Here is a 20644-nt window from a genome sequence, read left to right as displayed (position 1 = left end):
AGATTTTTTTTATTCCCCTTTTCTTAAATTATTTTGGTTCAGGTACTACTTGATTTAAAAAGGAAATTCTAGTAGTGACAAACTTTTCCAGAGTTGTCACTGCAATCAGAGGTATTTGTGATGTGGCAGAATGATGCATTCAGTGCATCAGCTAGTAGCAAGAAGATTTCACAGAGGTAACAGGAAAAATAATGGAAAAGTTTGTTAAAAATATATTACACTGGATGTCCAACTCCCTACTTGGTTAGTGGTGAGAGTCAGCCCATTAATCTGTGCCTCTGTTTTCATTTTTGCTTTACTGATTCTTTAAAAATAAAGAATTTCAGTATTTTATTGCAGTACTTTCGTGGATTTTAATGAGTATTTTCTAGGTGACTGATTTTTTTAACTTTATTTTTCTAATGTATCTTTACGTAGTAACATGGTATGGACTCTTCACAGAATGAAGCACTCATCACATAGTTCTCCATTAATGACATTATTCTTACCACATTATTCTTACCACAAAGCAGTATCTTTCAGTGCTATGGGCTTGTCTACACTACCCACTGGATTGGCGGGCAACTACCAATCCTCTGAGAGCTCTCCCGTCGACTCCGGTACTCTACCAGAATGAGAAGCATAAGCAGAGTCGACGAGAGAGCGCCAGCTGTCGATTTACTGCAGTGAAGACACCACAGTAAGTATATCTAAGTATGTCAGCTTCAGCTACGCTATTCATGTAACTGAAGTTGCATATCTTAGATTGACCCCCGCACAATAGTGTAGACAAGCCCTATGTTATGCACTATGGGCTTGATCCTGCTCCCATGGAAGTTAATGGGATTGTTATCATTTATTTCCCTGGGTACAGGATCAGACTATATGAGTCTGACCTTGCACCAGTGACGTCAACAAGACTGAGCTTTGCCATTGACTCAGATGGGCACGAGATCAGGCTCTGTTCCTGTACATTTATTTTTACTGTGTAAAATCAATGGTGCCAATAAACTTTTGGTTACAAAGGAACTTTCCTACATTACGAAAGTTTTGACAGTAAATACTACATATAACTGGTCTTATACAGCAAATATGTTTCTTTGCATTCCTTTTCCCCCTCACCATGCTCTCTTCTCCCGATGTCCCACTCTGTCAAAGCCCCAAGGGTCCTTTCTCTCCCTGCCATCACTCACTTCACTGCTCTAACCCTCTTTCTAGCCCACCCACAAGGGCCTGAGTTGCAACCACCATCTTCCCAGCCAAAGAAGACTAGAAGGGACTCACGTCAGAGACAGTCATTGTCTCTCTTTAACATGGTTTACTCTCGAGTACCATGAATCTGTTCCCTCCCTTTCTCTCCACAAGGCAGAATGCCTCTGCCATCACACCATTCCAATCCCCAGGGAGCCCAACTGCAAGAGCTGAACATGCCCTGTCCCATGCGGCTGTACCGCCTCCAGCCTCGCCCCTGTCCCTTCCACACAGCTGTCTGCGTGACTGCATCTCCTGTCTGGGGTCTGTACAGCCATGACGGAGGACAGGATTGGGGGTGGTACAGCTGCGCCGGGAGAGCTGTCGTCGCAGGACGCTGGCTTCTGGGAGCAGCAGCCCCATGATCTGTTCCTTTCGCCACTGCGGTTCCTGAGAGAGCCCTGCAGTTCTGCGGATACCGATTTACATCTGCGGATATCCGCATCCATGGATATAAATTTATATCCACGCAGAGACCTGCACATATCTAGATGATTTGATGTACCCCCTGGAAGACCTTTGCATACCCCAGGGATACATGTACCCGTGGTTGAGAACCGCTGATCTAGGGAATGGAAAAGATAACTAAGGAAGGCAGGACAGATGCCAGAACAGGATGTACAATTCCTAGGAAAAGGAAAACAGAAAACCTATTGAAATAAATTATGACAGGACAGAAAATCAGCAGCTCAGCATGGAATTCAATGTGCTCCTGTAAATTTTGTAATTTTTTTTTAATTCTCTTGAATTACTCTGGGTCTTGCAAAGAGGAAAGTTCAGCTTTGTGAACTTTTTACTTCCTGATCTACTCTGCTATTAAAAATTGTGGTGGGAGTGGGGCTGTATTTTTTCCAGGTTCATTCACCTGCAAAGAATGGGGGGTACATTTGGCAGCCTGAACTACTTCCTCCTAGAAGTGGGCCTGAGCTGCAAAATTGCAATCCAGATCTAAATTTCTTCCAAAGCTGTGGTTTCATTTCAGATCCATCTCTATATGCATTACATGATTTTGAAGTATGTATCATTAACCTATAGGGAGGGGGAACTAAAATGGAATTTTTTTTTAATATACTGTATAAAACAATTTTCTGAGCTATCTTTTTAGAATTCTTTACAAAGTTTCTGTGAGTTGGTGGGGGGTGGTGGTGGGCTTTTTGTTTTGTTTTGGTTTTGGTAACTAAACTTTAAAAATACATGAATGTAACAATAGTCTCCAAAAGCCAAGAAAGAGGAGTTGAGTTTTCTGAGTGTACTTTACTTCATGTCAAATATAGGTTTATTGGAGAAGAGTCCACTGCCGCTGGGTCAAAATGTGTCCTCACTGACAGTCCTACCTGGATTATTGATCCCATTGATGGAACCTGCAATTTTGTGCACAGGTAAATTCAGTAACATGGAGAATTGTTAAAATATAGTAACTCCTCAGTTACTCATCAATCCTTCTCTCCCCCCATTACTGAAATATATTTCACTGTGTTAAGTTTGCTCAATTTACACTTACCTACAGCATTATATTTACAAACTGAGGGGGTTTGCCTGAACAAGACCTGCAGGATCTATTCCAGTATCTTTTTATATCTGATATAGTATTTGATACTCCTGTGGGAATTCTGCACCACTGCATGTGCAGAATTTATATCGCCCGGAGATTTCTTTCCTTCCCCACAGAAAAATGACTTTCTGACGGGGAAGCAAAGGGAAGGTGGTCCCAGGCTGTATGTTTCGGGTGCCCAGAGCTGCTGGCAGAGAGGTAAATCACTGTGGGGCAAGGGGTGGGACTGGGAAAGACCCAACTGGTGGCTCCTACCCTGCACCAGGCTCAGCTGCTAGTCCTGGCTGGGCTAGGGAGGACAATACTTCCTCTTCCACTGCATGGCATCCAGGGCCGGGTCACACCCACCTCCAGATTTCTCCCCCAGCTGCAGGAAGCTCTGCAAACTGCCCCCCCCCCGCCCCCCACCGCGCCACGCTTCCTGCACCCATCACTCCTCAGCTTCAGGGGGAGAGAGATCTGTACAGGGAGCTTCTCCCTCATCTGCCCAACCCTCATGCATTCAGACCCCCTCATATTCAGACTCTTCCACCAAAGCTCACCCCCCCACACTCAGAACCCCCCCACACACACACACTGAGCTCCACTCCCCCTGGACCACCCTGACGAGCCATCCACACCCAGATACCCACCCCACCAGCCCCAACCAGCTGCACCTGGATCCCTACCCACTGAGCCCCACTTCCCCAGCATCTGGACACCCCCCCACTGAGCCTCCCACACCCAAGCCCCCCTGCCAAGCTCTGTCCCCCCAACAACCAGACCCCCCCCCACTGAGCCCCAAGCACCTTCACCTGGGCCCCCCCTGCAGAGTCCTATTACCGTTGTACCTTGAACCCCCCAACAAGCCTCTGTGCATCCAGATCCCCCCCGCACCTGGATCCCACATTCTGCTGCCTGCACCCAGATTCCGACACAGATCACCCCTCTCAACTCACTCCTAAGCCCCCCACCAAGCTAAGCCCCTCCACACTTGGATACTGCCTTGCTGAGCCCGCTTGCCCACGCGTGGTGCACCTACAAAACTACAACTTTAATTCAAAATTTAAATATTTGATTTTTTTAAAAAAACAATGGTTGTTTACTTCACCTGGACAGTCCCACTAAATTTAAAATAATTCTGTATGGTTGGTCTAATAGGCAAAGATTTTTAAAATGATGGGCCTAATTCTGCCTTGGTGCATTGACTTCAATGGAATAATATGTGCTTACACTGTGGCTGATTGGGGCCAGCTTCTGGGGGTTGATGTTTCAGGTAATACAGTGAAATTGTGCCTTCCAGCAATACTTTCTGCTGTTACTCTACAAGTTTTCTACAAGTTTTAAGACATTATTAATTTGTCAGTTCATGCTTAAATTTTGGAACAATTAATACCTATGTCAAAAGGAGCAAGTGAAATATGTAGTTATTACTTTGGCAAGAGAGAAGGTAGTATAATAGGTTTCATTTATTGTTGACCTCAGGTACAAAGTTTCTCCCTAATTAATTACTGTCTGCAAAGTGCTCTGAGATCATTGGATGAAACGTATAAATTATTTATTACAATATTATTTTAAGATCAGGTTATTTAGTTACACTAAGGGGAAAAATCATTAAAATTTGAAATATATGTTTAATATACACAGCCTATTTATGTTTTCATAAATTTCTTTTTTAACTTTTTGAAATGTTAGTTTCAATTTAAAAAAAAAAGAATTGACAAAGTACAAGGGAGAGTCTTGGGTGGAAACAGAGGGAAGGTATAATATAGATGAAGTTTTTAGTTGAGTAAAATTACAGTGCGCTCTGTGGGTTCAGTTGCTGCTGGGAGTTGTGGAATTTGCATGTTCAAAGAGATTATTCATGAATAGTACTTTCTTTCTTATTCTTCACAGGTTTCCAACAGTGGCAGTTAGCATTGGATTTGCTGTTAACCAAGAGGTATAGAATGTGTTCTGTGAGTTGGTAACCTGAGATAAACCTCAGAGCCATGTGGGAACTAAAAAATTAATACAAAGGCTCTTTCCATGCTATTGAAATTTGTTTGGTCACACCACACCAATGTAACACCCTAATCCTGCAAACCGTTACTCCTGCAGGTAGTCCCATGTTAATTGGATTTATATATTATTAAAAAGTGACTACTGATGCAAGAGTTAACAAAATCAGTCAGTAATAAGTTATGTTTAAATTGTGACCAAGCATATCTATATTTATCTTCTACTGTTCTCTTGTTATTATGCTGATTCCTATTGCTTTAAAGCTGTTAGCAATCTCCATGACTCTCGGACAGTTTTTTTGATGTACAGTATATAGTAGGATTACTTTTTGTGATACGTGCAAAGTTATGGTTTGGATTCCCTTAATCTGCCTTTGTGTGCTTTTGAGGTGCAGTAAATTTAGTATTATTCCACGTACCTTCATAAGAGCCTGTCCATAGAGAAACAAAGAACCTAGCCTTGGGGCTTGGGAAACTGTTATTTTAAAATTTCCTTGTTCTCTCAATTCATTTTGAAGGGGTTTGTACAGCTACTGTAGTTTTACCGTTTGATTTATAAAATAAAAGTAGCTATTTTTAAGTAGTTATTCACAGTATTGTAAAATGTGCCTCTTGGGCCTTTGCATTTACATGCATTGACATGCCGTTAGCTCCCATTGAAGCCAACAGGAATTTTATGTGTGCAAGGAATGCAGCATCAAGCAAATTCAGCGATGGCTTAATTCTCAGATGTGATGAGGACTAGCAACTCCCTTTGGTTTGGACAGTATAGTGCTATATGTGTATCTAAATTGACTGCAGCTTGTCTTTAAAAATATAGAAACTGTAAAGACACACTTTAGTGCCATTCTAAAGATTATTCCTTCCCAAATGTTTTCAAATATTGCATATAATTACAAAACAGCTTTTTTTAGTGTTTGTTTATTTTCTATAGCACCCATCATGCTTTAGATGCTGCTAAAACAAAAATAAACTATTAAATTTTACCATCCATTGTAGTAAAAAAACAAGCAAAAGTAAAAAAAAAAAAAAAAAATTAATAAAGGAGCCAAAATGGGCATAGGTGAATAAAAAGATCTAGCATCAAGCTCTGAATACTGCCAAAGAGAGATTTTTGTGGATATCTTCAGATCTGGAGTTCCATACATAGGGACCCTGAATCAAGAAGAGTCTGACTCCAGGTTGGTTTAGATGGGACCTAAGGATGAATATTAAGGAAAATCCATTCCCTCTGAGCTATCTTTGAGGACTGTTGGGTGAGAGGTGTTCACTCATGTAGTATCGGTCATGGTTGCAGCAAGGGACTGGGAGTCTAGAAGATCTGAGTCCTATTATTGGCTCTTCTACAAACTTATTCTGTGACCTTGGGCAAGTCACTTCACATCTATGTGTCTGTTTCCCTATGAGTAAAATGTAGATAATATTTTATCTCATAGTAATGATGTAAGGATTGATTCATTAATGTCTGTAAAGTATTTTAAGATCTTCTGATGACAGGTACTGTAGTTGTGCAAAATATTAGGTACTTTGGGCCTGGCTTATTAAAGCTCCAGTTGTGAACCCCTTATTCCCATTTGTAAGCAGGAGCTTGCACAAATAGTGTTGCCAAGTCTCATAATTTTATCATGAGTCTCATGATATTTGGTGGTTTTCTTCAAGCCCCAACTCCTGGAGTCAGGTGATTTCACGAGAATCTCCGTATTCATTTAAAAGACCAGTTAGCTTCTAGCCTTCATGATTGCAGAGAAAAACTCAAAGATGACTTGAGTGCACCTCAAGGGCTCAAAAGATAGAAGGCAAGTGAAATGTATTATGACATGCAAACTATATATAATTATTTTTTTTTTTAAATTGCCTGATTGGCTTACAAATCTCACGTGTTTTGGAGGCCTGAGCCATGAATTTGAGATGCTTGAGGTTGGCAATATTAATAGCCCCAGTGAAGTCAATGAGCCTATTCATGTGAGTGACTGCTCACCAATGGGAGTGAAGTGTTCAGAATCTGGCCCTGGGGGATTTACGTATTCTCAATAACTCCTTGAATTGAATTTCAGAGTAACTTTTTGTTCCATTCTAATAGGGTGCATAAAAATGAGCTGTGAATAGATGGAATTAATATCTCTCTTTCTAAACTGAATTTTATATGTTGTGTATCTAAAACTTCAATGTAACAGTAACATTATTTATTAGCAGCGGCATAATCTTTGGTTATCTAGCTAATTAAAACAATTTTGATCTTTCTGCCATTAGTAGTTGTTTATACCTGTAATGAGTAATTTGAGTTGCATTCATTTCTTTCCTTTTCAAAATCTTAAAGCTTGAATTTGGTGTAATTTACCATTGCACTGAAGAACGATTATACACTGGTAGAAGAGGTCAAGGGGCATTTTGTAATGAAAAAAGGCTTCAGGTATCAAAAGAGACAGGTTGGTCCAGATTTTTGTTAGAACTCTAAAAGAAATATGTTGAATTTCAGAGTTGATGCTAATCCTAAATGGAAATTATTATCCTGAATGAAATTATCTTTCCTGCATTACAACTGTGTCTTTCCTGGAAACATAAGGATGTTCTCGAATTTCTGTTTAAAATATACAGCTTTATGTGAATTAGTATTAAATGGTCCTAAAATATTTTGCAATTTCCACACGAATTGATCAGTATTGATGCAAAACCACACCTTTAAGATAAAGAAATAGGATGAAATTCACCACTATACCATGCCTTCTGTGTACTAGTGTAACTCTGGGATACAAAGAACAGCTTGAATGATGAATTAGGCCCACATTATTATGGCATCTGTCATTCACTTATTTTCAGATGACTTAATGGTGCCATATACTGCATCTTGTTTGTAAGCACATGTATGCCAGTAGTAAATGGAATTAATGGATGCATACATTCTGTGATGCGTGTGAGAGGTCTGTTTCATCATACAATTACTTAGAACACTTAGTCTGTACTGTATTGGGATTTATTATTATAAACCTAATAAAGTGATTCTGCATTTGCCTAGTTATAATAGTTAAGTTCAATCAAATGCACATAATGACAAGAAGCTTTCTTTTAACAAATCCAACGCAGAAGATAAGGCAGCATAATTAGCAAACAGAAGCAAGCAGATGTCACAGAGCTGTATCTTTGTACCCCAGAAATGATAAAAATTACAATAGAAAATTGGTTTGGTGCAGACTGAAATCATTATAAATTAAAGCAATTTAATGTACAGATTAGATATGAATCCAGACCTACCCTGGATGATGAGAACTTCCCTGATAGTTGGAAAAATTTGCATCCAGATCCAGGCTTTGTGGCTTGGACCAGTCTTTAGTGGGCCACGTTTATTTATCTGGAGAAAGAGTGTACAAGTGGTACGTTTCTCCCCCACAGGAGCAGCTGTGCCTGAGGGAGGACATTTACCCCAAATAGGTGTCCATGGTCCTACCCTAGCCACCCTTCCAAAGGTGTTCTGTCCGGGGAGGGAAGTTTTAAAATACAGCCCATGTTCCACAAGAATCCCCTTAGCAGAGTATGCCTGGGAGGCTTACGGAATCAGGGCATCTCCCAGCTGTCCTGCATCCTTCATAAACTGGCCCCATTCACTTTTATGTCTAAATGGTCCTGGGCCTTCAGCTGAGCAAGGGCTGTGGGATACAGCACTGCTTTCTCCCCATTCCCTGTGTACTTTCTGCTAATGTGGGAGTCCAGAACATAAGGGGAGGGTCAGATCCCATATTGTTTAGATGCTTTATAATTTTTTCTCTTTTGAGATGTACCCATTTGTGTGGGGTGTTTTGAACAGGGAAGATGGAGAATATTTTTATTTATTTGTATGGTGTTTAAATGTAGCCCATTTATGGTTGTTCTTGTCCAATAAGGATTTTGACTTCAATAGAATGAATCACCTCTGGAGTACAAGATGTTTCTCCTCATTCTGGCTTCTGGAATTTGTGGCTTTTAGGCTTCTGTGTTACCTCATGCTTTTGTTTCAGGAAATGTATTTTGTATAGAAAATGTTGATGTACAGTATAAAATTAGATTAATGCTAGATATGTTCAGCATTTAACAATTCAGAACTAAAGAGAATCACATTGTGGTGATGACAGAATTTTGCAAAGGTTATATCACAGTAAGAAAACAGAGCTGTGGTCTGGGATATCCACCACTCACAGATTTAAATAATCATAATGAAGGAACATCCCAAAGATATAAAATTCCCTTTGACAAACGTTGTCACAGTTTAAAGCCAGGCCTGGCCTTAAGTGTGTTGATACCATAAATGGCGTGAGGTGTTTTTTTTGGTCTCCACTCTGCCCCCTTCAATAGCCAAAAATGTTGGTCCCTTGTCTCTTTTCCTCTCACATTTACCCAGGTCACTGTCATCTCTCTCCTACCAACCCTCCTTGTTTCTCTTCCCCTCAGCAGGGTGGAGAACTTGTCTTCTGGTCAGCAGTCTCCTGTAGTTTGAATTCCTGAAGCCACCTTGTGTCTTTTCACTAGATGGTCTCTTCCCTAAATTCAATTCCTCCTTAAGCCCAAAACCTCCTTAAAGCATTTCAGTCTTTAAATCCAATTCTTAAATTAGCATAACTTTTACTTAGTATTAGGAAATGTTTGTTTATTCATCAGGAATATGTTTATAATCATTTTCACAGTTCCATAGAATAGTTATTTTTGTTATGACCAAGGTATACTTTGCATGAATGTATAGTGTTAATAATAATGTCTGTAGTAAGTCATGCATTCAGTGTGTCATAATTGTAAACATTGAATGTATTATGCAGAAGACCAAAGGCAGATTACTTTCAACCTCCAGAAATTTCCAGTTACGGCAAAGCAGTGCATGCCCTGCATTGTGTCCCAGTAGTTTTAAAGTAGAACTGTGCTTCTATACTTTAATGTAACATTTTAAAATATGAAGTCTGTGTTTCTGCAGTTATATTTGTGATATCCGGTGACTGTTTTATTCCAAGTACATGTATATTACTCACCCATTGCTAATCAGCTTGCTTGAATCCATAATGCCCTTTTACATTCGTAGGTGGCCAGTACCTGGCATGTCAATTTAATTACAAGATGTCTCAGGCCACATTAATTTGTCTATGAAAATAGCACTCAGTAGCACCACAGCATTTGGTCCACTGTCCCTACTTAAATCATTTGGAAGGAATACTGTGTATACTTCTTAAAATATTACATATATTGTAGGCCTGAATGTGACCTCACTTAAGGCCTGATCTAATACCCGTTGAATTCTATGTGAATCTTTCCTTTGGCTTTAATTGTCCTTGGCTTTGATTAGGCCCCTATATTGCTGTAAATCAGAAGTTACTGAATTGAACACAATACAAAAGGAAAAACTAATGCCACAAAAATTAGTTCAGAATTAGACCTACTGACTTTTTTTATATGGAATAGCTGGTAAATATATTGATACTTGCAGGTTTGTGACTTTTGTAGTCTTTCCAATGTCCAAATGTAAAAGGGGGTAGTTTTTGCAAGATAAATGGAGTTTTTGGTGAATATTTTTAACTGATCTTTACTTATCATACACCTAGCTTTATCTAATTAAAATGAATGGTATAATCCAAGAGATCAAAGTTCCCTGTTCAGGAAGCATTCTGCTTTAAATTACAATTCATTTACAGTGGAATGCATAAATCCTATGTCAATTATTTGTAGCTGACTGCTAAAAGTTTGTGAGGTCACCAAAGGCTTGACTGGTCAATGAAGGAAAAATTCCATGGGAACAAAGGAAACTCATAGAAACTGCAGTTTTGTTCTTGTTCTTCCTTCCCTTCTTTTCCCAAACAAGTATTTTTAGATAATCCAACTGTATGAGCAATTTAGTCTTGTTACAGTCATTTAGACAAAAGCAGTTTCTCATCCTGAGAAAGAATATGAAAAGAGGAACAATTTTTGTGTGCATGAGAAATGGTTTTGCTGTGAAAAGCCTCTTCATATTTAATGTGAAGAAATTACTTTGAAAGGTTGTTGAGTTAATAGAAACAACTATCTACATTGCAGATAAGTCGAAGGCCTTGATCTTAACAGAAATTGGTCCAAAACGTGACCCTGAGACTTTGAAATTGTTCCTCGGTAACATGGAGAGCTTACTCAAAGCCAAAGTACATGGGTAAGGATTTTAAGAAAATTTTTTATGATGTTAAAAATCATAAACATTCTCAACTTTCTAAAATTCCAAGCAGAGTGTTATTCTACTTAAATCAAATGTGATGCATATTGTACCCTGTTAATAAATACCTGGGTTGAAATAAAAGCAGTTTTCCCCCTTTCATTCTTTTATACCTCTCTGCTTCTAGGATCCGTGTAATCGGAAGTTCTACCTTGGCTCTGTGCCATCTAGCATCGGGGGCTGCAGATGCATATTACCAGTTTGGTTTACATTGCTGGGACTTGGCAGCAGCTACTGTCATTATTAGAGAGGCAGGTGGTATTGTGATAGATACTTCAGGTGAGTAAAGTATGCTGTTTTGGAGCAGGGACTGTCTCTTCACGTTTGGAAAGCACATAATAGGCACTGAGACAATCTAAATAATTGTCACACAATTTTTTTCAATCACCTTGCATAGTCTCTGAGGAGTGAGGCAGATAAATGTTCAGATGTTTAGCTTTCTAGTTTGGGCTGCATTCTTCTTTTTTTACTTCCCCATCTCTGTCTAATCTATCTGTGTACTTACACGGTCCTCACTGCAATACTATCTGAATATCTCCAAAGTATTCGAAACAGAAATAATCTGTGTCTTCCTTCCCCACTGGTAGGAGAAAAGGCTTGATTTGTATATGGGTGAGAAGGGAAAGGGTTTTGTGTCTGTATGTGAGAAGAAACTGAGGGAAAACTAAGATGAATAATTAGGTTTTGCATTTAGTTCTGCAAGTGGAGGATGAATACTGTCTGAGGCTGATAGGATGGGGTGTGATTTTCTGGCCAGCTGGAGGTAGAGGGTGGTGGGTTTTTCCTACCAGCACTATCAGCTCTGCAAGGCCGAGGACCAACATAAAAACATGAGTGGATATTCTTGAAAGTAGGGATGGTTATAGAGAAAACTAGTTCTACAGAGCAGTTCTGTCTTCCTAGCAGCATCACCCAAGCTTTCCCTGGGTTCAGTTTTTGCTATCTGATCTTCATCCAGAAGGTAATTTCAGTTAGGTATTCAGAATGCTGGTAGATAGTGCTCTGTACGCTTGGTGTAAGGGAACTATGGAGTTGGGTGTTGCCTGCATTTCAGTCTGTGTTATCTTGCCAGTGCTCCCAGTGTTTACTCATAGATGCTGAATAGTATGGGAGAGGAACTGAGTTTGGGCTTATAGGTGAGGAATTAGGAGGTAGAGGAACAGTTACCCCTAGTGATCCTCTGGCTTTGTTCTGAGAGGAGGGAGCTAAGCCAATTCAAAGCATTTCTGTTCATTCCTTCAGCTCTTGAAGGCAAGACAGGTGTGTTTATCAGTAGTATCAAATGTCTCAGACAAGTCCAGTAGAATGGGCATGGACCAGAGAAGTTAATCCACCGAGCAACAAATGCGGTCTCAGTATTATACTCCCTGCCCTCGTGCCTCAGTTAGAGGGATCCATGATTCTAACAGATAACAAGTGGAGTTGGAGATCCCTTTTTGCCAGCTGTTTCTCAGTCTGCTTGGAAAAGGAAGCTTAGATGCTGAGCAGTGACTTCCAAGTTCTCTGGAATTGCAGGATAGTTTTTAAATTCTGGTTGGACTATTGTATGTTTGGGAGTGGTTGGTAGAGTCCCTTCAAAAGGAGATGTTAACAGCCTGTTGCCTGGATTCCTTCCCAGTGTTCCCTTTTCTTTACCATCCAGGAATGGCAGGGGAAAGAGTCTCTGAGTGGGGGCTGATTGTGGTTGTGTCAGTCTACTATAATTACTACTGGTGTGAATAGGCAGAATACTTGGAAAGGGGACCCTGTGTTTCTAGCCCTGATCTTAGCTTCTTGTTCTTGATTGCCTCTGAGGGTATTCTGCACAACTGTGATGTAATTCCATGCAGTAGGAGGGGCTGTGTTCTGGGATTGGGTGGAGACATATGGGTGTATGTAGGGATTTACAATCTAGAAAAATTCTGCAAGGTGTGACTTTGCTGTCTCTATGGTAGAGGAGAGCAGAGAGAAATTCTTTGCCTCCCTTAAAGAAGGATGGGTTTACAGAAATACTTTGCTCCTTAGTCTCCCTGTATTTTCTGCCACCAACACTCCAGTTTTCTTCCTCCTTGCATTTTCTGCCATTGATTTGCTGAGAACCTTGGCAGTCTATGTGGGCAGTGGAATGAGAGAGAGCCCTTTGGTGCTAGAGTGTCTATAACAGTAATCCATGTGTGATTGTAGTGCCTTGCTGATTCTCCTTTCCCTTTGCCTCTTGGCTGCATAGTTTTCTATGAGTAAACTTTGAGTTTGACTCAGTCCAAGGTTATTTTAGGGTGGAGCATGATGATGCTTCTACTTGCTTTGAACTGGGGAGAGCTTTAATTTCCCCTGCTGCTGTTATAATTACAGCACCTGGCAAGCAATAGGGTGAGATAAGCTGTCTGATCCAAAGGCACTAGCAATGCAACAGTCAGTAAGTGAGTCATTAGAGAGACATTCTAATAGATATGCAGCTAACAAACTCTCTTTTCCTATATCAGGATATTGCTTCCATGGACATTTTAACTCCCCCCTCCTCCCCGATGGAAGGAGTCCTCAGATAGTTCTTCCCATTCCCTGTTGTCCTTTCCAGTTTTCCCGCGATTTTGAGTGACTTTTTTTAACATTGTCCCTGGGTGACTATTTATGGGATGCTTTTATAGACGCAGTCTGTGTATTCTTTTCTCTTTCCCTCACACCCCCATACAGATCCTTTGCTTATAGTGATAATCCAGTGAAACATCTCGGGTCTGGCCCACTCTGCCCTAGGCTCTGGCTGGCTAATTTCATCACAATTTTGCATTTCTAGTCTAGGGCTTTCCCGGATCAGAGATGCTGAGGATGAATGTCTGTGTCTTTGAATAAGCCCTTTAAAGTGTTACATTTGAAGTAGACAGCTGGCCCAGAAGAGATTACTGGATATGCTGAGACTCCTAAACAGATTTCAGCAAAGATGAAGCCTTCTTGAGAAGAAAGGGCTGTCAGGGAGACACAAGAGTGTGCATCTGAATATTTATATTTGTACAGCACTTTAAAGATGTAAAGACCCAAAATGTTAAGGATTATTATTTTATTAATTTCTAAAGCATACATCTCCCAAGTAGAGTGCTCTTTAGTAGTCAAGCCCAGTGGTAATCAAACTGTGCATGACTATGGAAAGATTTGATGTGTTAAAGAACAGTTGCCAGTTGTAGGGTATGTTTAACCCTGAAAACGGGTGATGTTGGTTCCTATTTTATTCCTTACTACCTCTAGTTTTGCAAACAAAACATCTGGTGTTTTGTTTAAGAGAGTAAAATGGAATATATTGTGTTTATTTTCTGTGTTCTGAACAAATAAAACATTCATTGCTTGAGCTGTGTACTTTGGTGTTTGATAAGTTTATGGTTTCTGGAACACTTTGCTTTGCAAGACGTCTCTGAATTTGAATTTCTGAACAAGGTATTTCCCCCTCTAAATGTGGCTGTGGCATTGTTTCAGTATGTTTGAATCTCTCTATCTACAACAAGGGTATAATATAATATGCCATACATCACTTCTGTATCTAAACATGGTTCTTCTTTATCCTCTTGTTCTTAGGGGGACCTCTAGATCTCATGTCATGCCGAGTGATTGCTGCCGGCACTAAAGAGATGGCCATGTTCTTAGCTCAGGAAATACAGACTATTCACTACACACGGGATGATGAGAACTGAGTGACATTAAATACATTTACAAGTAACATGGAGTTTGTCCTTCTAAGCTACTTAACTTCTTCCAAGATGGGTGTCTTAGAGGGTACATGATTTTAACAGCATGCTTTCTGTGCAGGTTTTCTGTGTCAAATGTTTTAAACAGTTTTATTACAATGTGGCTTCCCAACACTGGGGGGTGCGGGGAGGGAGATTTTTAAAACCTCTAAGATTTGTGGCTTCTTTTTAATATGCATCTATTTCAGCAGTACCTTTTTTATATGATCACCTGTAGCGCTTGTTGCCAGATTCAAAGTTTCACATCTGTTCAGGCTGAAACTGAGTCTTTTGTAACATATGCAACTAAAAAGAAAACTTTATTTTTACAAAACACAGATCTCAGGTAAATGAGCTTTAGGATTATAGTAGATGATAATTAGTTAAAATGTGTGCCTACCATACCCATATTCAACAGTACTTGAGAATGCAATAAAAAGTGTTATTACTCCATTTCTCTTTTCTAACTATATCATGGCCATATATATGTATATTTTGGAGATTTACAGTGATTTACAAAGTGAACAGAAGAAGGTGATTTTAGGTATTTGTTTATAGGAAGAATATATATTATCTTTATGGATGCAGTGGGAATTACCTGTATAGTTAATAACAGAGCTGCTAAAAAATGGAAAATATTTCATGATTTTTTTTTTCTTCAGATTGTCCAACCAACTCTAGATTATAGAGAATGTTAACCAATTGCGGCCAAATCTTACAGTCCTTACTGAACCCTTACTGAGAGCTCAAACCTACAAATATTTACTACCATAGAGTAGCTGTGACTAGTGGGCAGAGTGCTTACTACCATGAGTACTGATGTCTATGGGGACTATTCACAACAGTAAATACTATACATGGTAGTTAGTTCTGGAAAATAGGGCCCTATGTCAAGGAACTATTGACGTGAGTGGAAGTTTTGCCCAAGAAGAAACTGCAGGATTTGGTCATTATGGGTAAATTGTAAAAACGGGCACCTTAGTTGTGCTTGCAAAAAGATAATTGTAAACATAAAGTATTCATTTTGCACATACAATTGTAGTCACCTTCAGAATATATGGAAACCCTGTAAAGTAAATGACTAAATCTAAAAGCACAAAAATTCCGTGCAAGTCTAGTTTTGGGTTTGGCACTTTTTCTTAAATCAAGTTGATACTTTCTATTTTTTTAAAAGAAATTATATCATCTAACGATACTGAACTTCCTAAATGTTAGTGTCCAGAAAAGAATCTGAGATTAAACATGGGGATTTACCTCTAGTTTTTCTATTGATTTTGAGAATTCCAATCTACAATTATTTTTTAATAATACAAAAAACCAAAAAGGCCCCCAAAATACATATAGGTCTAAATTTTCAAAATCAGTTCCTAAATTGCACATGCAGACTATGTAAATATGCATGTAAACTGCCATGAGAAACTGGAAATTGAGTGCACAATTATCCATTTTGCATGCACAACTAAAGAACACATGGCTAAAAATATTAGCTGTTGTTCATACCTTTTAATTTTTTTCTGTGAAAAATGTTTTTAATTACAAGTATAACTTGTATACTGTATTTTTTAAAATGAGAAATGCAAAATGCTGGCTGTGGAGAGAATGGCTGAAATATAGGGCCCTGATTTAGCAAAGCATTTAAGCACATGCTTAAGTCTCATTGGCCCTGATTCTCCTCTCCATCAAAGCACACCTCAGACAGAGGACAATGACAGATGCAGGAAGCTGGCTGTGATTCCCTGATCTCTGGCCACTTAGCCATGGTAGAAGACAGAGTGGGATCCCTGCTGCTCTAGCTTCTGCCACTGATTGATGTAAGCTCTATAAATGGAGCTTACACCTGCAGAGAATCAGGTGTAGTGGAGTTCAGTTCCACCATTCCCCCTCTCGGTCCACCAGCCTATCCCAACAAGCCCCCTTCTTTTCCTTATGCCAGAGAGACAGCTGGTTTAGGATGTGTCTGTACCACCTCTACCAGCTTTACCTCAGTAGAGATTCCTTCTATGCAAGAAGACTCTCTGGCTGCTTTAAATTCACTCTGCACATGGTGCACTTAATGGATGAAAGAATCCTGCCCACTGATTTTCATGGCATTTGAGCACACTTACATGCTTTGCTGAATTGGGGCCTCAGTGAGGGGGGTGGAAGGGGAATGTCCAGAAATCCAGTCTCAGATTCACCTGTTACTGTCATGGATAAAACATTATTTTTTAAAAATAAATAGAAAGGGTCTGAGAGTTGCTGAGCGCCTCAGACTCCTACTGATGTTAGTGGAGTTACAGATGATCAGTAGCTTCAAAAGGCCCAGAGTTTGCAGTGCCATTGGCCACGGTGATTCCACATCTTACTTAGAATTATTAATTAGCCGACAGTTCTTAGAGATAAATCCTGTACTAGATTTTGACCTTCCCTTCCATCTTTCCTTGATTGCTAGCTAAAGCTCTCTTTTGTAGGCATATTCCTTGCTGTAGACTTTCCATTCTAAGGTTTAAATCAGGAGTTCTCAAACTGGGGGCAGGACCCCTCAGGGAGTTTAGGTTATTACATGGGGGGTCGAGAGCTGTGAGCCTCCACCTCAAACCGCACATTGCCTCCAGCATTTATAATGGTGTGAAATATATATAAAAGTGTTTTTAATTTATAAGGGGGGGGGTCGCACTCAGAGGCTTGCTATGTGAAAGGAGTCACCAGTGCAAAAGTTTGAGAACCACTGGTTTAAATTAATACTGTGTGTATAATATGGGGGACAAATCTTTACATGTGTAATTAGGGTTCTTTTTTCCTCAAATAAAATAAGGTTGGTAACTACTCTTTAACCAGCAGTTATAAAATTAGTATTCTTAACACAGTAAGATGTGAAAGGTTACAATCCATTTCATGTGCTTTGAGTTATTTTTAAAACATGTTTCAGGCTTTAGATTATTTTGGAGGCTAGTTTCCGAAAGCAGAGGCAGTATTTAAATATGAACAAAGATAAATTATAAATGTTGAGAACAAGTTTTTCCTATCCTGAATGTCATAACCTGTGCTGGCATTTTTTCCATGTTAGTATCCTAGTGAATGTTGGTGGAGATTGCAGAAGAGAGTAAGGAGAAGCCACGGGCATCTCTGATACACCAAAGGATACTTTTTGTGGCCTCATACTCTTGTGTCCCTACTGTATTCAGGATGAAAAATACTTTGTTTTACAAACACATAATCTAATCATCTTAATTACAGGACAGTCATTTGTTTTACTTTAAAATGTACTTTTAGGGGTTGAAGATGCTTGTTTCATTTCCACCCAGAATATTATGTAAATGTATTCAGCTTTTTTTCAAGTTGTCAGAATGTGGCTGCAATTGGATCTATGCAGGCAGATCCTGCACCTTTGCAGAGCCTTATTGAAATCATGAGTTTGCCTGCATGAATCAGGCCTAAGTGTTTTTCAACTGTCGGAAAAAATTTCAAAAATGCTTGTTTTGTGCTTGGACAACTCAAAAACAACTGTTTTAAATCTCTAGTCTTTATAGAATTTAATCTGAAATGAAAACTAGTGCCTTTGCCATATAGAAATAATTTGGGTTTGAAAAAAACAAAATTATGGGCATTTTAAAACAGTATATGGCATGTGCATAGAACACTCAGTTCTATCTGTGGAAACATAAAGGAAGCTAGCATGTGTCAAATGTCTGCAGTTATGAATATCGTTAGACCACGCGTGTGTAACTGGATGACCAAAATGAGTGAAGATATCTTTATTTATACCACAAGTGTGTACATGCTCTGAATAGATGGTATCTTTTATTCAAGGGACTGGTGCTCGGTATCCTATTCCTTTACTTTTCAGTCTGTCACCTGCACAATGGTTTAGAACATTTTAAATCTACTGTTTTGGTATAATAATCTGAAATAATAACGTAGAACTCATGTATAAGTGCATTCTGGTATGAACAAACTATGGAAATAACAGTAAACTACAGATAAAGTAAAGTCTTCCATTACATGATCACACAGCATAGGGAAATGTGATATACTGTTCACCAAATACTACGTAACATAGAAAGGAACTCCATCTTTGTCTACAACATGTGGCACTATGTATTTCTGTCACATGGCATACTTCAGTGAATGCCCTAATGCACAGCTTTTACACCTCCCCAGGTTTTGGTCTGTAACATGTTACAAACACCACAGTTTGCATGTGCCAGTAATGTCAAGACTCTAATGCACTACACCCTATATTTTAAATTGTCTATTGCCGTTGTTCTTATAAGGAGGTGGGGCAGAAAAGCAAATAAATGCTCATGTTTTCAATAATATAGCCCTTAAAATCATCCCATCCCAGTCCACTGCAGTCAAGGAATTGCACCTGTTTACAACAGAGCATTTAGCCCTAGAAATACTACTGAGGTAAAACATTCATGGTGCTACATAGGGAGTGTCTCTTATTGCTCAACAATGACTTTAGATTTAGAGTGTGCAGTGCCCAGTTGACTGTCCACTTCTTAGGAGAGGCAACTGATAGTTGATAGGATCAAGACCATCATTAACAGAAACATATATCAGCAGCCGTTACAAAAATATTGTTCACTTATTTTTCTGCACTCTGTCAGTGTTGTATATAACACTTAATGGGGTAATATAAACCCAGTTGGTAACTCTCAGTTCTTCTTTGAGTGATTGCTCACATCCATTCCAGTTAGGTGTGCACGCTGTGCGTGCACGTTCGTCGGAAACTTTTTACCCTAGCAACTCCAGTGGGCCGGCAGGTCGCCCCCTAGAGTGGCGCCGCCATGGCACCTGATATATACCCCTGCCGGCCCACCCGCTCCTCAGTTCCTTCTTACCGCCGTGTCAGTCGTTGGAACTGTGGAGCGCAGCATAACTGTCCTCCACATCCCTAGCTCTCCTTGTTCTACGGTTGATAGTTGTAATTAGTAGTTAAGTGTAGTTAGTTATATAGTTAATAGTGTAAATAATATTGTAGATATTTGTTAGCCGGTTTGGGCCGTAGCCCTTCCCGGCACCCGGCACCGGGCTCATGCCTGGTTCGCCGGGCTTCAAGCAATGTGCAGCCTGTAAGAAGCCGATGCCGACCAGCGACCCTCACGACGCGTGTCTAAAGTGCCTGGGGGAATCGCACAGATCGGACAAGTGCCGCATTTGTAAGGCTTTTAAGCCTAGAACAAAGAAGGAGAGAGACCAGAGACTTAGGACTCTCCTCATGGAAGCGGCACTCGACCCGGCAGCTTCGCAGGCTGTCATCTGGGCGCTGGCACCGGATCGCGCCGGCACCGGAAAGACTCCCCAGCACCGACCTTCCCCGGCACCGGGTGCAGAAGCAAGACCCTCGAAGTCTGCAACTCCATCCAGGCAGACTCGAGTGGAGCGCCCGGCACCGACATCTGCCGCGGCGCTACCGGCACCGTCGACTCCAGGCCCGGAGGGTCCGTCGAGTCCGGTCCCGCCGAGCTCCCCCATTAAGATCTGGGGTTGAGCTATTGGTCCCATCGACACCGGAGACCTTCGCCTCGGCACGGGACCTCATTGCCCTGACTGAGTCAACTCAGCCTCCACCCAAGGTACCTCCAGTGCGGGTAGCGTCCAGGGGCAAACCTATGATGAGAGCACCGTCTCGGGACTCACGCTCGCTGTCGAGGTCCCGACACCATGGTTGCTCAAGATCCCGCCGCCGCTCGCAGTCCCAGCACCGCTCCCCTCGGCGGTACCGGTCATACTCGCGGCACCGATCGGCCTCCAGACGGTCACGGTCTGGTTCCAGCCACCGATACTGGCACCGGGACTCTAGGAGCCAGTCCCGCCATCGATCAGCGCACCGGTCGACCTCCCGGCACCAAGCTGGTGGCAGGTCCCGGTCCCGGTCGACCTCCCGACACCGCGTCGGTGGCAGGTCCCGGTCCCGATCCCGGCACCGAGTCAGCGGCCGGTACTGGTCCCGATCCCGGCACCGAGTCCAAGACAGACCCCGGTCCCGATCCCGGCACCGGTATGACTCCCGGTA

General features: G+C 40.8%; 1 protein-coding gene across 2 annotated transcripts in view; it reads left to right on the top strand.

Annotated features, from left to right (window-relative positions):
* Nucleotides 1-17208, top strand: part of IMPA2 (inositol monophosphatase 2) — a 29112-nt gene extending 11904 nt beyond the window's left edge. The window contains exons 3-8 of one of the 2 annotated variants that reach the window (XM_030552729.1): nt 2505-2609; nt 4658-4703; nt 7079-7187; nt 10786-10894; nt 11082-11233; nt 14495-17208. In XM_030552729.1, the coding sequence (XP_030408589.1) occupies nt 2505-2609; nt 4658-4703; nt 7079-7187; nt 10786-10894; nt 11082-11233; nt 14495-14610 (637 nt within the window). In that variant the 3' untranslated portion in view covers nt 14611-17208. The other variant, XM_030552730.1, reaches the window with a different exon arrangement.
* The last annotated feature ends 3436 nt before the right edge of the window (nt 17209-20644 follow it).

This window comes from Gopherus evgoodei, chromosome 2 (genome assembly GCF_007399415.2).
Source record: "Gopherus evgoodei ecotype Sinaloan lineage chromosome 2, rGopEvg1_v1.p, whole genome shotgun sequence".
NCBI classification, from domain to species: domain Eukaryota; kingdom Metazoa; phylum Chordata; order Testudines; family Testudinidae; genus Gopherus; species Gopherus evgoodei.
Note: the sequence above shows the minus strand (reverse complement) of the source record. Positions and strands in the feature narration are given on the sequence as shown.